Genomic DNA, 16,981 nt, shown 5'->3' with positions numbered 1-16,981 from the left:
AAAGTCAACTGCAAGTCATGCCCTCATTTCCCTGGTGTCATGGTCCTCTTTGATAACGACCAGGGGCTATACAGATTACCAGTGAGGCCAGCCATCAGGTCTTTCCTTCTGTCCCCCCCATTCACGGGAAGAATACCAGCTCAGTTGGAAATCTGCCCCCTCCCCCCAACACACATAACCACCCACCTATCCCAATTTTGCCCAGGAATGTATGCCTGTCACTCCTCTCTATACCATCTGTAGCATGACATGTAGGCAACTTCTGGAATCTCAAATAAAGGAGGGTTGGTGGGGAGAAGGTTGAAATTGAAGAAATAGCATGGTACAATAGAAATCATGCTGGATTTGGAGTCAGAGGACTTGGAATCAAATCCTGTCTCAGTCACATATTGCGTAGATGACCTTGGGCAAGTCACATGCTCATTCATTCTGAGTTTCCTCATCTACAAAATGAGGAGAGGGAACTAGATGACCTCTAAGGTCCCTTCTACCTTAAAGTCAAAGAGCTGCTGGATCTGGTGTTGAGTTCTTCTTAACACTGGGCCACAGGTCATGCGTATCATGACATTAATTCCACACCTCAGGGAATTGCCTTCGTCCTCAATGGTGGAATTACTTTTGCTGTAAATTAACCATCTAAAGGTCATGCCTTTTTCTTTTTTTGGAGGCAATTGGAGTTTGCCCAAGGTCCCACAGCTATCAGCGGTCTGAAGCCAGATTTGAACTCGAGTCCTCCTGACTCTAGGGCCCAGTGCTCTATCCACTGCGGCACCTAGCTGCCTGTGACTTTTTCTTAAAATTCAAGATAAATGAGACTTCAAAGCTGACCCTGACCTGGACCTTTCTTGGCAATACATAGTCATGAATTGGAGCATCATGGCACAGTAGCTAAATCATTGGACCCGGTGTCAGGAAAACCTCAGCTCAAAACCTGCCTCAGACACATACTAGCCATATGCTTCTGATTGGGGGGGAGGGGGAGGAAGAAGAGGGAGGAATAAGCATTTATATAGCACCTACTACATGCCAGGTATTGTGCTAAGCACTTTACAAAGATTATCTCAAATGACTTAATTTCTCTGGGCCTTAGTTTCCTTATCTGTTACAGAAAGGATCAAGGCTCAGTGACCTCTTAGGTCCCTTTCAGTTGCAAACGATCAATGATCCCTTGAAACAGATTTTAAAATGCCAGAAGTGTCCTACAGTCAGTCAAGAAGCATTTATTAAGCACCTACTGTGTGCAGGGAAAGAATAAGGGATAGGAAACAGAGAGGACAGATATCTTAGAGATTATCCTGTTCAACCTCCTCATTTTACTGATAAGGAATCTGAGGCCCATTGAGATGGACTTGCCCAATGGAAACAGAGAGGGGGGAACAAGAGAAAGAGAAAGAGAGACAGAGAGAGAGACAGAGAGGAGGAGGAGGAAGAGGAGAAGGAGGAGGAAGAGGAGAAGGAGGAGGAGGAGAAGGAGAAGGAGAAGGAAGGAGAAGAGAAGGAAGAGAAGGAGAGAGAGAAGGAGAAGAGAAGAGAGAAGGAGAAGGAGAAGGAGAAGGAGAAGCGAGAAGAAGGAGAAGGAGAAGGAGAAGGAGAAGGAGAAGGAGAAGGAAGAAGGAAGAGAAGAAGAAGGAAGAAGAAGAAGAAAGAAGGAAGAAGAAGGAAGAAGAAGAAGGAAGAAAGAGAAGAAGAAAGAAAGAAAGATAAGAAAGAGAAGAAAGAAGAAGAAAGAAAGAGAAAGAAAGAAAGAAAGAAAGAGAAGAAAGAAGAGGGAGGGAGGGAGGGAGGAAGGAAGGAAGGAAGGAAGGAAGGAAGGAGAGAAAGAAGAAAGGAAGGAAGGGAGAGGAAGAGAGGAAGGGAGGAAGAAAGAAAGAGAGTGAGAAAGGAAGGAAGGAAGGAAGGAAGGAAGGAAGGAAGGAAGAGGCAGAACAAGGATAGGAAGCCAGGTCCTCTAATTTAGTCTCTGCACTTTTTCCACCAGACTATGGGTGTGCATCCCATTTCAATAACTCTCCTGACCACTCTCCAGACAGCTGAGACAGTATAGATGATGGTCCTTATTTTTAATTAATGCCAGCACATTGGATCCATTTGTTTTGCTGGGTGCCTGACCCAATGTCATTACTCAGGGAGAAAAGGCCAGAGACAGTAATATATGCCACAGTGTCCCAAGCAATAGAAGACATTCTCCTCAGCAGGAAGAGCACTAGGAAACATGGATCCCTCCCTCCCTCTGTCCAGCCAATACTGGCTCAGGACAGAAAGTCCCCTAGACAGTATATTAGAGTTTAGATTTTAACAAGTCTTCATTAAGCACCTACTATGACCCAAGCACTGTGCTAAGCATTTGACAAATATTATCTCATTTGATCTTCACAACAACCCTGGGAGGGAGAGATGTGTTATTATTATTCCCATTTTACAGATGAGAAACCTGAGGCAAATAGAAATTAAGTGACTTGCCCAAGGTCACTCAACCAATAAGTGTCTGAAGTTGGACTTGAACTCAGGTCTTCCTTATTCCAAGTCCAGAGCTCTATACTAGGTGCCTCAGTATATAATGGGACATGGCATCCTGTCCACAGAAAGAAGAAGCTTCTCTACTATTACACTGTCCATGGACCATACCATGGAGGTGTTTTCTCAGTGGTAAGGATAGGATTGCATCAAGCTATCCATATTTCCTCTCCTGCTCCCCTTTAAGGTGGTATACACTGACTGGCCAGAGTTTAGGGAGAAGAATGGGGCCAAAAAGCCCAGTATGAACCTTGTCTATAATGAACAACATGCTGTTAGGGGACCCTAACCTTGGTCCCCTTATTACTTCACACTAAGCAACTGAAACTAGAGCACAGAAGACTGTCCACTGACCACACGGACATGTTTTCTACATCCCCTAAGAGCAAGGAATGGAGCTGGTTTCTGGGAAATCACATCAGCACATGGAACTGCTCCCCGGACATATGAACTGGGTTTCTCAGTAGTAGGAATTTCAAAGACACTGAGCCCAGGTGCATAGCAAAGCCCCAAAGTCTGCCGGCAAACTCCCAGCAAAATATTCCCCCAAGCCACAAGGCGTCATCCACTTCGCATGCCGAGTAGAAACAGCTTCTGCGGGGGCCAAAGCTCATGGGAGCCCTCCTCTTATGGGAAGCATATATTGATGAGCTTTCCTATAACCTGCTTTAAGGATCACATTAGGATCACCAGTTTAAAACTGGAAGGTATCTACCAGAACTCCGGGGATGAGCCCATCCTACTCTCTGACCCTCTCTCACCCATACGGTAACCCAGTCAGTTATTCACAATATGGCTCAGTCCAACCCCAATGCACAAAATGATAGGCAAGTCATTTATCCCCTCTGGGCCTCTGCTGCTTCATCTGTGAAATGAAGTCATTGAAGGAGATGATGATTAAGATTCTCTGGATCAGCTCTGGATCTTAATTAAGCAAGGCTTTATTAAGCACCTACTATATGGCAGACACTGTGTTATACATTGGGAATATAAAAGCAAAAATGAAACATTCCCTACCCTCGTAGAGTTCACATCCTATGAAGATGGGGGGAGAAAAAAATTTATAAGCATATATAAAAAATAAATACATAAATACAAGATAATTTGGTGGTGGGATCAGGAAAGACTTCATATAGAAAGTCATCCTCTAGCTGAACTTTGAAGAAAACTAGAAATCCTAAGAGGTGAAGGGGAAGAGAGGGTGTATTAGAAGCATTAGAAACAACCTGGACAAAGGCCCGGAGGCAGGAGATGGAATGTCACGTGTGAGGAGCAGGGGAAAGGCCAGTTAGGCTGGACCATAGCATGCATGAAGGGAAGTAGTGTATAATAAGCTCAAAAAAGTAAGTTGGAGCCAGGTCCTCAAGGACCTTCCTTAAATGCCAAATCGAGTTTGTATCTGTTTCTAAAGGAAATAGTTTGTCCCTGGAGATGATTGAGTAGTGGAGTAATATCGTCAGACTAATCATCACTTTGATAGCTTTGTGGAGGATGGAGTAGAGAGCAGAGAGACAAGGCCTGAGGATAATGAGGAGGCTGATACACTAGTCCAGGTGAGAGGCCTTGAAGGCCTGAACTAGAGTAATGAGTGGCTGTGGGTCTGGAGAGAAAGGAAGGGATATAATAGATATTGTGGAGGTAAAATTGACATTGTTTGGTGAGAGAAAGGATTATTTAACTTTTATATTAATTATCAATTATTAAATTAGGACAGGGGTTTTTTCAAAAATCTGTGGGTTGTTCAGGTAGCCTTTGAAGCACAGGGCTGATGAGATGGAAAACTCAGATCTGTTTTGAAAAGGTAAAGAAATTTTAGTTTAGGCAAATTGAGGGATTCTGGCCCACTACGTCTTTAGTCAGACAAATCTGGATAAAAGTGGAATCCCCTTTTGCTGAGATTACCCTAGACAGGATGATATGGGTATAGATAAGTCTCTTTTATTAAGACTGAATAATCAGAGTCACATTCCCTAGGGGATGGGGAACCTATGGCCTCAAGGCCACATGTGGCCCTCTAGGTCCTCAAGAGCTTGAGGACCTAGAGGGCCACATGTGGCCTCAAGGCCAAAGGTTCCCCGCCCCAGCCCTAGACACTCATTAGAATAAGCCCACCTCTCATTATAATATTCATTCTCTCATTACTTGTTAACCAATCAGAATTGATTGCCACGATCTGGCACACCCACTCTCCCAAGGGCATATAAGTGTTAAGTGTGTTCCATGAGGGGTCTTTGGCATTTGAGAGTGCCATTGACCCCTTTGATTAATTATCTGCTAGCATGATTAATAAAAGGATTGATTAACCAGAAACTATGTCTCCCAAACTTCTTATAAATCACATTGGCAACTGATTAACTATGGACAGGGAGGGAGACGAATGACTCTCAAGGATGACCCGGAGGTTGTAAACCTGGGTGATAAGAAGGTAAGGAAGTTCAGATCAGAAGAGGGGTGTAACTGAGGGGAGACAGAATGAGTGCTGTTCAGGACATGTTAAGTTTGAGATGTCCACCTTCTAGCCCTGTGCCTCTGTCCAGTTGTTCCTCATGCCTCTAATGTACCCTATCCTCCCCTCCACCTCTTAGGATTCCTAGTTTTCTTCAAAGTTCAGGTGGTACAAAGTGGTCAATAGGTAGTTTGTAATGTGGAACTAGACTAACTCAGAAGAGAGACTAGGGCCAGTTATATAGGCCTAGGATCTTTCTGCAAAGAGATAATATTTAAACCCATGAAAGCTGATTAGGTCCCTAATAGAGTAAGGAGAGAAAAGAGAATATGGACTAAGAGAGACTGAGACCCCCCCACCCTTAGTTAAAGAATGGGATATAGAAAAAGATACAGGAAAGAAGTCAGAAAATCAACTGTAGGATAGTAGAAAGAAAACCAAGAGTGTTGTCATAAAAACCCAGAGGAAAGCATAGCCAAATCCTCTAGATGCTTCAGAGTTGATCAAAGAAAGCCAAAAAAATGAGGAAAAGCCATGAGATGTGATGATTAAGAAATCAGTGGCACACTGGCAAAAATGGGAAGAGTCAATGTTGGCAAGGTTGTTGGAGCTGTAAGTTGGTCCAATCATTTCGCAAAGTAATTTGGAATTATGAGAAGAAAGTGACTGAAATGTCCATACCCAAAATGCCCATGACCTAAAGATTCCACTGCTATATATATATATATATATAAAATGACAAAAAGAAAGAACTTATATAGCAACATACTGATATAGCAATACTTTTTGTAGTAGCAAAGAACTAGAAACAAAATGGATGCTCATTGACTGGAGAATGGCTAAGCATGAGTAAGATTCATAAAGGGAATACTACTGGACTGTATGGAATGATGAATTCAGAGAAAGATGGGAAGATCTGTATGAACTGATGCAAAGTAAAGAAAGCAGAACCAGGAAAATGATATATATAATGACTACCATCTAAATAGAAAGAACAACAAAACAAAACACTCAAAAGTGAATGCAATAAAATCATAGTGACCAAGCTTGGCCCCCAAAAAGAGACCTAAGAAGGCACCTGCCCTCCTTTTTTGCAGAGGTAGGAGACTGATATGAAACACTGAACAACCCTGCATATTTTTCAATAGTTTGGTTAGCTTGCTGGGCTGTTTTCCTACCCCTCTTCTTTAATATTTATTATAAAAAGAATGACTCTCTGGAAGGAAGAGGGGAAGGGATATATTAACAAATGTTGGTTATGTAAAAACAAGATTTCAATTAAAATTTATTTTTAAATTTTAAAAAAGCACTGTTAAGAGAGACTACAGGTAAATTTAAAAATCAGTTTTAGGTGAGTGATGAAGTAGAAAGCCAGACTGAGAGGAGAGGAAGTACAAGTAATGAGAATAAACAACTTTCCTAGAATCTTGGCTATGTATGCGAGGATGACAGTTTCTGGAGATGATCAAGTCAAGTGAGGATTTTTTTTTAAAGATGGGGTGTTGTAGGCAGGTTTTTAGGCAGCAGGGAAGGAACTAATAGAGAAGGAAAGACTGAAGATTAGCAAGGGTGGGGAGAATGATTTGTGGGGGTAATCTGCTGAATGAGAGGGGAGGAGATAAGATCAAATATACGTACATGTAGAGGTATAAATCTATGATAATAATGTTACCTGAGGATCACTGGAGTCATGGTAGAATGGGGGACCCAGAGGAGCCAAAATAGAATGAGACCCTTGACCCTGGCTGTTTTTCACCCACAATACTCATTTCCCATCACCATGCCATTGCACTGGCTGTGCCTCGTATGCTAATAATGTACTTCCTCCTCACCTCCACCTCTTAGAATTCCTGGTTTCCTTCAAAACTCATCGGCAATACCACCTTTCAGAATCTAGATAAAGCCTTTTCTGATCCTCTCCCACTCCAGAATTCTTACCCTCCAAAAATAATCTTGAATTTACTTTATGTTTACATGTTTATGTGTGTGTGTATCTGTGTGTGTATACACAGATATTGCCTCCTCGTATAGGATGTGAGTAAGCTCCTTGAGGGCAGGGAATGTTTCATTGTTGTCTTTTTGCCACTCCTTGCAGGCCCCAGCACAGACATTAGCTTGGTACCTGGTGTCCTTGCCACCTCATTTCAAGCACAAGGAAACACAGTTGTGATACAGGAGTCACAGAGGCTATCTGAGAGTGTACAAAGTGACATACAGACATTCCTTCTTCACTCCTCATCTCTTCACCAATAAGAGCATTCTGAAAATCCCCTACCTCACCCACCACATTGAGAGAAAAAGACAGAGAGGGGGAGGGGGGGGGAGAGAGAGAGAGAGAGAGAGAGAGAGAGAGAGAGAGAGAGAGAGAGAGAAACAGAGAGAAAGGGGTGGGGAGGGAGGGAGGGAGGGAGAGGAGAGACAGAGAAACCTGATGTAACACAGTCCTTTAGTGAAGGTCTTATCTCCACAAACCAGACACAGCTCCTTGTTAGCCTGTCTTTCTATGTCAACACAATGACTAGTATCTGGCCCTGGCACTTTGCTGGGATCAGCACAGGCATCTGAATCTAAAAGGAGAAGACTTGTACCCTGGGACCTAGCAGAGGAGTTGGATTTTCTCCTAACATGAAGGATTGATTTTCTCCCATCTTTATTTTATCATGGGAGACTAGTTAATAGCAATGTCACTCAAAAGGTTTCCAAAGAGCTCATCAACACTACCAGCCATTCTCATCACACACACACACACACACACACACACACACACACACACACACACCCCCTACTCTCTGTTCTGAAGCTTTCTATAGCTCTCTGACAGGCAGTAAGAAGGATTGATTGCTTACTTGTACAGAATCCTAAACTGAGCATTCTGGGGAGAGGAAGGGGAAGGAAGGGAAGGATAAAAAAAGCAATAGGACTGTCCCCCTTCTCAGGACACTTAACAGTCCAGGAAAGGAGACAGGATACTAGCATGAAAAAGACTAAAGAAGAAAACCACTATTCCTTTTTCATAGGCTGTGTTCCCTCTCCCCAACTCCCATCTCCCTGTAATTCACTCCCTTCTCACTTCTTCCCCTTAGAATTCTGGGTTTCCTTCAAGGTTCAGATTTGATTCTGCCTCTTATGGGATGCCTTTCTTAACCCCTGCCTTCCCTAATTGCTAGGCTCTCTTTATCTATTTAAATTTTATCTATTTTTATATTTTAATTAGTTATTTAGCTATTGTATCCCTCCCCCAACTTCTCAGTAACATGTTAGCCCCTTCAATCAACCAACATTTAAGTGCCTACTATGTGCTAGACACTGCACTAGTTTCTGGGGATACAAAGAGAAAAATGAAACCATCCTTACCCTCAAGGAGCTTACATTTTCTGGGGGCAACAACATGTACACATATGAGTAAATATATATACAAAGTAAATACATGGTCATTTGGGATGGTAGAAGGAGGTACTGGTAGCAAGGACATGGGGGTCAAGAAAGAAGGAAGTATTGTTTGCTCTGAGCTCTAAAGAAAGTTAACAATTCTAAGAGGTAGAGGTAAGGGTAGGTTGCTCTCCAAGTATGGGAAACAGCCTAGGCAAAGGCATGGAGATGGGAGACAGACTGGAAAGTATAAATAACAGCATCAAGCTAGTTTGGCTATACCAAAGATTGCCTACAGGGGAGTAGGATGCAACAAGCTTGGAAAAGTAAGTAGGGACCAATTTGTAAAGAGGTTTTCAAGCTAAACAGAGGTTGAATAGCTCATGGAGCAGGGCACTGACATTGTGAAGCCTCATGCTTTGGCAGCTATTAGAAGGATGGATTGGAGAGGGGAGAAAATGGTCGCTTTTTTGGCTTGCTTTGTCTTGTCCTTACATTCCCAGTAAACAGTGACTTTTACATAGTTGCTTAATAAATGCCTGTTTAATTGTAGTGATTTGAATCCACAACACACACCAAAAGTGCAATATGTATGGTGTCCAAGGCCAGGGTTATAGAGGTCACCACTCATCCCGACCAGGGAACCCAGTCCAACCCAGGTCCAAAGGTTTGGGTTTCAGATCAGGATATCCTTAGAACCTAGGGGTGGGGTAGGGTGCAGCCCTAGGAGGTACAGACCAACATGGGAAAATCCCTATTTCTCCAAGAGAATTAAAGCTACTTCAACTTCCCCAGATACCAAGGACTGCCTATACGGCTCCATTCAGTTGCTAATTAGGAATTGATCTATATCAAGAGCACTGGATATAAATTCTAGAAGGAAATGGAGGGAGGAATATATAAGCCAGGACCTGAAGGTGATAATGAGGAGAGAGAAAAAAAGAGGTGGGGATGAAGGGAATAGTTGTGCTTTGTAGGCTATATTAAGAAACTTTGTAGATGTGGGGGACTATGGGTGTAGAAGACTGTATGTAATAGATTTTTTAAATATATTGGCTAATTTTGCTGAACTGTGTTTTTTTCTTCTTTGTTACAAATGGTGGCTGTGGGAAGAGAATGCCTTGGGAAATATAGGTGATATAAAAACAAAAAATATTAATAAAATTTAATTTCTTTTCAAAAGAGAGAGGCATAGTCTCCAGAACTAGGAAAAACAGTATTTATTTTTGTTGTTCAGTCATGTCTGACTTGTCATATCCACTTTTGGAGTTTTCTTGGCAAAGATATCAGACTGGTTTGCCATTTCCTTTTCCAACTCATTTTACAGATGAGGAACCTGAGCAAACAGGGTTAAGTGACTTGCCCAGGATCACACAGCTAGTAAATGTCTGAGATTGGATTTGAACTCAGATCTTCTTGACTTTAAACCTGGTGCTCTACACTGCAACACCTATCTGCCCCAAATCTACAGACAGTACTCATGGAGCCTAGCTATAGAAGCTTTACAGGTCACCTCATCCAACCCCCTTATTATACTGAGGGAAGAACTAAAGCCAAGGGAGGAGATCAGTGGTGGGATTCAGCCGGTTCACACTGGTTTGGTAGAACCAGTACCTAATTTTTGGTTTAGTCCTGTGAACTGGTTGTTGGAAAGGGGCGGGGGTGGGGTGGGATAGGGGTTGAGTTGGGGAGCGGGGGGCACATCAGCAGCAGGGGCAGCATCTCAGCTCAGTTCCATGGAGAAATGATTGTTGATTCATTTGAATCCCACCACTAGAGGAGATATCATAACTTAGAAAAGTGTGAGATCCCAAAGTTAGTGAGTAGAAGAGGAAGGATTCAAATTTGGGGTACCCTCACTCCAAGTCCTGTATTCTTTCCATTTCATCACAATGATAACAGGCCTTAAGATGATATAATAGGATATGCTGAAGAAATAGGGATGTTTAACTTGTAGAAGAGAAAGTGGTACATTATGACCACCTTTGAATACTTGAAAGTTTACTATACACAGAGCCAGAACTAAGGTGGGGCTTTGCCCAAGGGAGGAAAATGGGGAGGGTTCTAACAGCCCTTATATTCCTCCAAGATGGAAATGGAGCCTCAGCAGGACTGGGACTGGATGAGGGTAGGCTCAGCTGCAGTGCTCATTCTCATTCTCTCTCTAGGAGTTCTTCAGGCAAGGTGGTGTAAAGGGATGGAGTCTTCAGCTTGTAGAACCAGAAAATCAAGCCCCTCTGGGCCAATAGTGGTGGCCTAGGCTCCTAAGCAACCAACAAAGAAGGGTAGATGGAGACACTGGCCATGCATATCGTCCCATGCTTCACCCCACTCCACCCTACTCTCACTCTGTCCTGTCCTGCCATAGGCTAGGCCCAAGAAGACCTCAGGCCCCTGCTCTCCTTGGAGGAAGCCAACAAGGTTACCCACCTTGGGGTGAGGGAGCTTGGGGCCAGAATGCACCCCAGGGAAATTGTGAGAGATCTACTTCTTCCTGAGTCATGAGACCAGGGGCCAGGGGTCAGGAAGGACCAGTACCCCTGAGGGAGCTCAAATTTCCAAAAACCTGGCTGGAAGAACACAGGACTGTGTCAGGAGAATGTAGTCTCTGTGTAATATCTCAGAAGCCTTTCCCTACATAGAAAGGGTGTAGTGACAAGAGATAGTACTAAAAGGCAGAAAGGTTTCTTAAGTTTTCAGGGAAAGTATAATTTCTACAGCTTCTCTAATGGCAACTGTTCAGAATACACAAGTTCACTGAAACTTGAAATATTGAAATACACCAAAGCCAATGACACTGCATAATGGGATTTAATGTGTTCAACACACTACGTTGTAAGTCACAAATTAAAATGATAAACCATATATATAATATACATATATATCTCCTTTATATCCTCATCTGTAAAAGGAGGGGGTCAAAACCATTTCAAATCAGTAACAGAATATTATCGTGCTGTAAGAAATGATGAAAAGGACAATTTCTGAGAACCCTGGGAAGACTTATATGAACTGATGAAGAGTGAGGGGACCAGAATCAGGAGAACAATGTATACAGTAACAACATTTTAAAGACAAACACCTTTGAAAGACTGAGGAATTCCAGCCAATGAAATGACCAGCGATGAAGGACCATTGACAAAGAATGCTGTCCACCTCCTGACACAGAAGTGATGGGCTCACAGTGCAGAATAACCTATATTTTTTGGACTTGGCTAATGCAGAAATTTGTTTTGTTTGACTATATTTATTTGTTACCAAAATGGGGTTTTCTTCTCATTTTTCCCAATGGGCAAGGAAGGGAAAGAAAATAGATGTTTGTTCATTGAAAAAAAAATTTAATTTTAAAAAAGAAACCTAGTCAACTAGAGGTGCTGAATGAGATGTACATTTTCAAGCATAGCCAATGTGTTGACAATACTTTTTTTGACAAGGAGAATTTCTAGGGGGAGAAGAAGTTGGTGGGTAATAATAGTAATTTTTAAAAAAAGGAAGAAAAGAGAATCAATGAAGTATTTTAAAACTACACAGAAGAGAAGACACAAACAAGCAAGGCAGTTTTGTTATTATGATGTGAAATTTAACATGTACCTTAAAAATTATATGTAAAAGAAGTTCATGGTTTGGTATACAATTCTTTGTTGTCTGTATATTGAAATATTTGTGTCTGCTAAGTTCATAATAAAAAGGAAATTGATATAAAAAAGTAATGCCTAATTATTGGAATAATTAATTAAAGTAGGAGGCTGTTAGACTGCTGGCTTCTTCTCCCAAGGACAGCCTCCTGGCCTCCCTTGTAGCTTCTCATTGAGTTCTGAGGTCTCTATCTTTCCAGAGCTGGGGACACCCCAAAAACACTTGCACTGGGCATGGTTTGTGGTGCTTGTATAATGAGAAGGAGGAGGAGGAGAAGGAAGAGAAGAAGAAGAAGAAGAAGAAGAAGAAGAAGAAGAAGAAGAAGAAGAAGAAGAAGAAGAAGAAGAAGAAGAAGAAGGAGAAGGAGAAGAAGGAGGAGGAGGAGGAGGAGGAGGAGGAGGAGGAGGAGGAGGAGGAGGAAGAGGAGAAACATTTGTATACTTTAAGGTTTGCGAAGTGATTTACAAATATTATCTCATTTTTTCCTCACAAAAACTCTGGCACATGAGTGTTACTACTGTCTGGATTCTACAGATAAGAAAACTGAGACTGACAGGGGTTAAGTTACTTGCCCAGGGTCACAGACCTAGGAAGTGTCTAAAGCTGAACCTGAGCTCCTGAATGCAGGTCCTCTTCTCTTATCCTCTGCACCATCTAACACAAGACTTTGGACCGGAGGAAAGAGCAGCAATGGGCAGAGACTGAAGAGGGGTGTTGTTGTTCAGTTGTTCCAATCATGTACGACTCTTTGTGACCCCATTTGAGGGCTCTTCTTGGCAGAGATACTGGACTAGTCTGCCATTTCCTTCTCCAGCTCATTTTACAGATAAGGAAACTGAGGCAAACAGGGTTAAGTGACTTGCCATGGGGCATACACCTAATAAGTGTCTGAAGCTGGAGTTGAACTCAGGAAGATGAGTCTTCCTGGCCTCATGCCCAGTGCTCTATCCACTGTGCCACCTAGCTGCCCAAAAAGAGATAGGGGTTAATATAAGGAAAAACTTTCCAATAACTAAAACTATCCAAATGTAGAAGGGAAAGTAAGGAGTCCCCCACCACTGGAGGACTTCAAGAAAAAGCTAAAATAACTCTTTCTTGACTAGATCGTTGAGAGGATTCTTGTTTGAGAACCAAACTCAAGAGCCCTTCCAACTCCAAGATTCTATGATTCTGTGGGGGAAGTGACCAATGCCCAAGAGTTATTCACAGCATTGGGGTGGGAGGGATGAGGAGGAGAAAGCACTAGGGCCTAGAGATACTGGGAGGAACGGTGAGGCAGTGCAAAGAATACCGGACCTAAAGCCAGAGCCCAGAGGAGCTGGAAGAGTTTAAATCCCAACTCAGCTTCACGTCGCCTGTATACCCTTGAGTAAGACTTCCTTTCTCCCTGGGTCTCAGTTTCCTCACTTGTAAAATAAAGGGGGTTGGATGAAATGACCCCCAAGGTTCCTTCCCATTCTATACACAGTGATGAGGTGATGACCCTGGCAAAGGAACATGCAGGAAAAGAGTAGGTAAGGGAAACAGAATGGGAGGTTTCCAAAACTGAGTCTGAATCCAAAGAGAAAAATTCAATGCATGTTTTGGCAAACTCAGAGTACTTTACAAGATACAAAGCATTTTCTCAGGGCAGCTAGGTGGTGCAGTTAGTAGACCACTAGCCCTAGAGTCAGGAGGACCTGAGTTCAAATCTGACCTCAGACACTTGGCACACTTACTAGCTGTGTGACCTTGGGCAAGTCACTTAACCCCAACTGCCCCACCTTCTCCACCCCCTAGAAAAAAAAATCAAAGTGTTTTCTCCACAACAATCTTATGAAGTAGATAGCATTAAAAACTATTACCTCAATTTTTTTTTCAGGTGAGGAAACAGAGTAAATGCAGTAGATGCCTTTCCCACAATTACATAGCCAAATACAATGAGTATGGCAGAGCCAAGCCTTGAAGCAAGGCCTTCTGACTACCGATAAGCTATCTTTCAACTAACCCATATTACCTCAGAAATATATGAGGAATGGGGCTGAGGGAGATGTTGAGAGACTGGGGAAATCAGCTAGTTTTCACCATCACCAGAGAAGTCAATGCCCTGCCCTGAGGATCCCCTGGATTTGATGCTTCAGTAGAATTTAGTTTCTTGAGTGCAGGAACTGTTTTTGTTTTTAATTTTGTATCCCCCCAGTGCCTAGCATGGAGTTTAATAAATGCTTATTGGATTGAACTGAATTCATCAGAATACCACAACTGTAGGGATCACTGGACCAAAAGTTAAGACTTGTACTCTGAAATAATGGAACAATACTTACTGTTCGACCTGGCATAAAAGCATGGATTTAGAGCTGGAAGGAAACTTCGAGGTCATTGAACACAACACCCTCACTTTATAGTTAAGAAAGCTGGGGCTCAAATGATTTACCCAGAGTCACACTAGTAAATGTTTTAGGTAGGATTTGAACTCAGGACTCCAAGTCCAACCTCTAATACATAGCTGTTCTGCCTCCTGGGTATATCTCAACTCTCTAACTCAACTGTAAGCAACTTGAAGGTCTGTTCCATTTTTCTTTTTTCTTTCTGTATCATTCATGGTGGCTAGCACTTGGGCCTAGCACACAGTGAGATCTCACTTGCTAACTAATGGTCAAATTAAAATCCACAGGAAAGCGAACAGCAAGAAGCAAGCTAGGAGACATCTCAATGCCCAAGTGCCCAAGGCGGGGAACGGGAGAGGCATGGCAAGAGGGAACAAGTACAGCACAGACATCTGACATCAGGGTAAGATTCCCAGGGCACACTTGGGCTCATGCTCTGATGCTTAGAAGGTAACCAGTGGGAATGATAATCCTGCCCAGTTTTGACTTACTCCACAATGAAAAATTCTTAGACTGAACCAGAAAAAGCAAGGCAGAGCTTTAGATCAGATGTTATGCTATCTCAGAGGCCAAAGTTGAATAATTTCTGGGTGGAGGTAGAAGCTGAGAACCAGGGGAAAGGCAGCTGTGTGAATTTGGGCTTAGGGATCTAATCAGTATCAGTCATAGAAAAAGAGAACTCTGAAAGGAACTGTATCTTTCTCCCCTTCCTCCCAATATTCCCTTACTTCTTCTCCTGAGTGAGCCCTGAGTGTCTGCTCCACGTGGGAGTAGCAAATCCCACCCTTCCTTCCTCATGTTATGGGGGGCCTGCAAGGGTCAAATACACTTGCATAAAAAATTGAGAAGAATAGTTACATTTATGGAGCACTTACTGTGTACCAGGCGTTGTGCTAGTTACCTAGCTACCTCCGTTGTATATATTAATGTATATTATAATATGGTAGTGTGTGTGTGTGTGTGTGTGTGTGTATTCCCAAATAGGCCCTACTAGGGATCTGCTTGAGCTGTATGTCCAGCCCTGTTTTTGTACGAGATTAAATAGTTGAGAATGGGGTGAAAGATGGATTTTAGGTGTGAGAGCTAACGGTGGACACCATCAGTCCTAGCGGGAAAGTCACTCTGCAAAGTTCTAGTTTTAGAAGGTTACTCAGCAATCTCATAGTAGAGGAAGGAGATTTTCCCGCCATCCAGGAGAGCCCCCATCAGACTTTCCACATTGCAGAATATCAGGGAGCATGGTCAAAGGGGTACAGAGACAGCCTTCCACTAACGCGACTTTTTCCACATTTAGTTCAGGCAGGAAGGGCATGCCAGGGTTCTCCTTTGCCCAGATCTCGCCTGAGTACACAGTCAGGGAGCACATAGTTTCTGTGCCCCGGGGTGTGAGCACAAGCAAAGAGAAGGAGCTCTGGGTGTTCTCTGAGACGCCGGCTGAGAACTCCTCTTGGGCTAGGAGGCGCAGGCGGGGAAAGGAGATAAGGATCTTCCTAACCTTGCCTGAGCCTTGCTCAGAGCGCACAATCGGGGACCTCTGAGCTTTCTCAGGTGGATCCTCCAGGGTTTGACACGCTCAAACCGAACGAACACAGGGTTACTAGACCATCAGGTGGCTTTTCCTCAGGGGAGGGAGGGACAGAGTACCTGGGTCATGGAAGGGCACCAGCGCGTAGTTGGCGATGGCTTTGCTTCGCCCGCTGAGGCTTCGCTCCAGGATCCTGGAGGCGCCCTCGACCACCTGCCTCAGGTCATCCCACATGGAGCCAGTGACATCGAAGACGAAAGCCAGGGTGGCATCTCCGGAGGCGGGGAGTACAGACTCCCCTGGAGGCGCCTCAGCAGCCGCTGCCACCACCAGCAGCAGCAGCCCTAACCCTGGGAGCGACAGCAGCGCTCCGGGCGTCATGCCTGCGCTGAGAGCGCAAGCTTGCAGCCGCTTCTGGGGTGAAACAGAAAAAAGGGGTGCCCTCCTGACACTCTCAGCTTCCCTGTCCTGCACTCCGAGACTGCTCTGACTAGCTCTCCCCCCACCCCCACCTCCTCCAAAAAGACCTCCGGGATGCCAGCCCCAAGAGCCGAGGGCACAAGTCAGGGCAGCGCAAAGCACTAGCAGCCACAGCTCTGTCTGTGCCCCTGCAAGGCCTCGGGCTACAGCTCCTGCGTGTGGGAAAGGGGCTTGCAGTCTTCGAGTGGGAGCCTGGGCGTATCCTAAAGCCCACTCTGCGCGGGGCCACGAGCCTGCCTCCCGCCCCTCCCCTCGGACTCCCCCCAATCCCCCGTGACTCAAACTTTCCCTTCTCCCTGCGCTCTGCTCCGCTCCTCTCTGGCTGGGGGAGGTTAGGGGAGGACACTGGGCTGACAGCTGAAGGAGAAGCAGCTTCAGCCAAGGAGCCAAGAAATGGGAATTAAGGGGAACAAGTACAGAAATGTGGCCAGCCAGGGAGGGGAGTGACAAGAGCGGAGGAGGGATCGCAGGGGGCCCACCTGTGCCTCTGCTCCCGGGACAGCGGTCTAGAGGGGGCTTTTTGCTAATAATTCGAATTTATATGCAGTATGATACACTGTACCTCTCTGACCCAGTTTTCTACTCTGTGGAACGTAAGATTCCTGAGGTCAGGGACTATTTTTTGCTTTTGTTTTTGTGTCCTCG

At 44.1% G+C, this 16,981-nt stretch overlaps 1 protein-coding gene across 1 annotated transcript in view; it reads right to left on the bottom strand.

Annotated features, from left to right (window-relative positions):
- The window catches only part of HMCN2 (hemicentin 2), a 183,329-nt gene extending 167,092 nt beyond the window's left edge, over positions 1 to 16,237 (bottom strand). The window contains exon 1 of the mRNA XM_036752858.1: positions 15,976 to 16,237. Coding sequence (XP_036608753.1) covers positions 15,976 to 16,237 — 262 coding nt within the window. The remainder of the gene's footprint in view (positions 1 to 15,975) is intronic.
- Between the last annotated feature and the right edge of the window lie 744 nt (positions 16,238 to 16,981).

Source organism: Trichosurus vulpecula, chromosome 3 (assembly GCF_011100635.1).
Source record: "Trichosurus vulpecula isolate mTriVul1 chromosome 3, mTriVul1.pri, whole genome shotgun sequence".
In the NCBI taxonomy this organism is placed as follows: domain Eukaryota; kingdom Metazoa; phylum Chordata; class Mammalia; order Diprotodontia; family Phalangeridae; genus Trichosurus; species Trichosurus vulpecula.
Note: the sequence above shows the minus strand (reverse complement) of the source record. Positions and strands in the feature narration are given on the sequence as shown.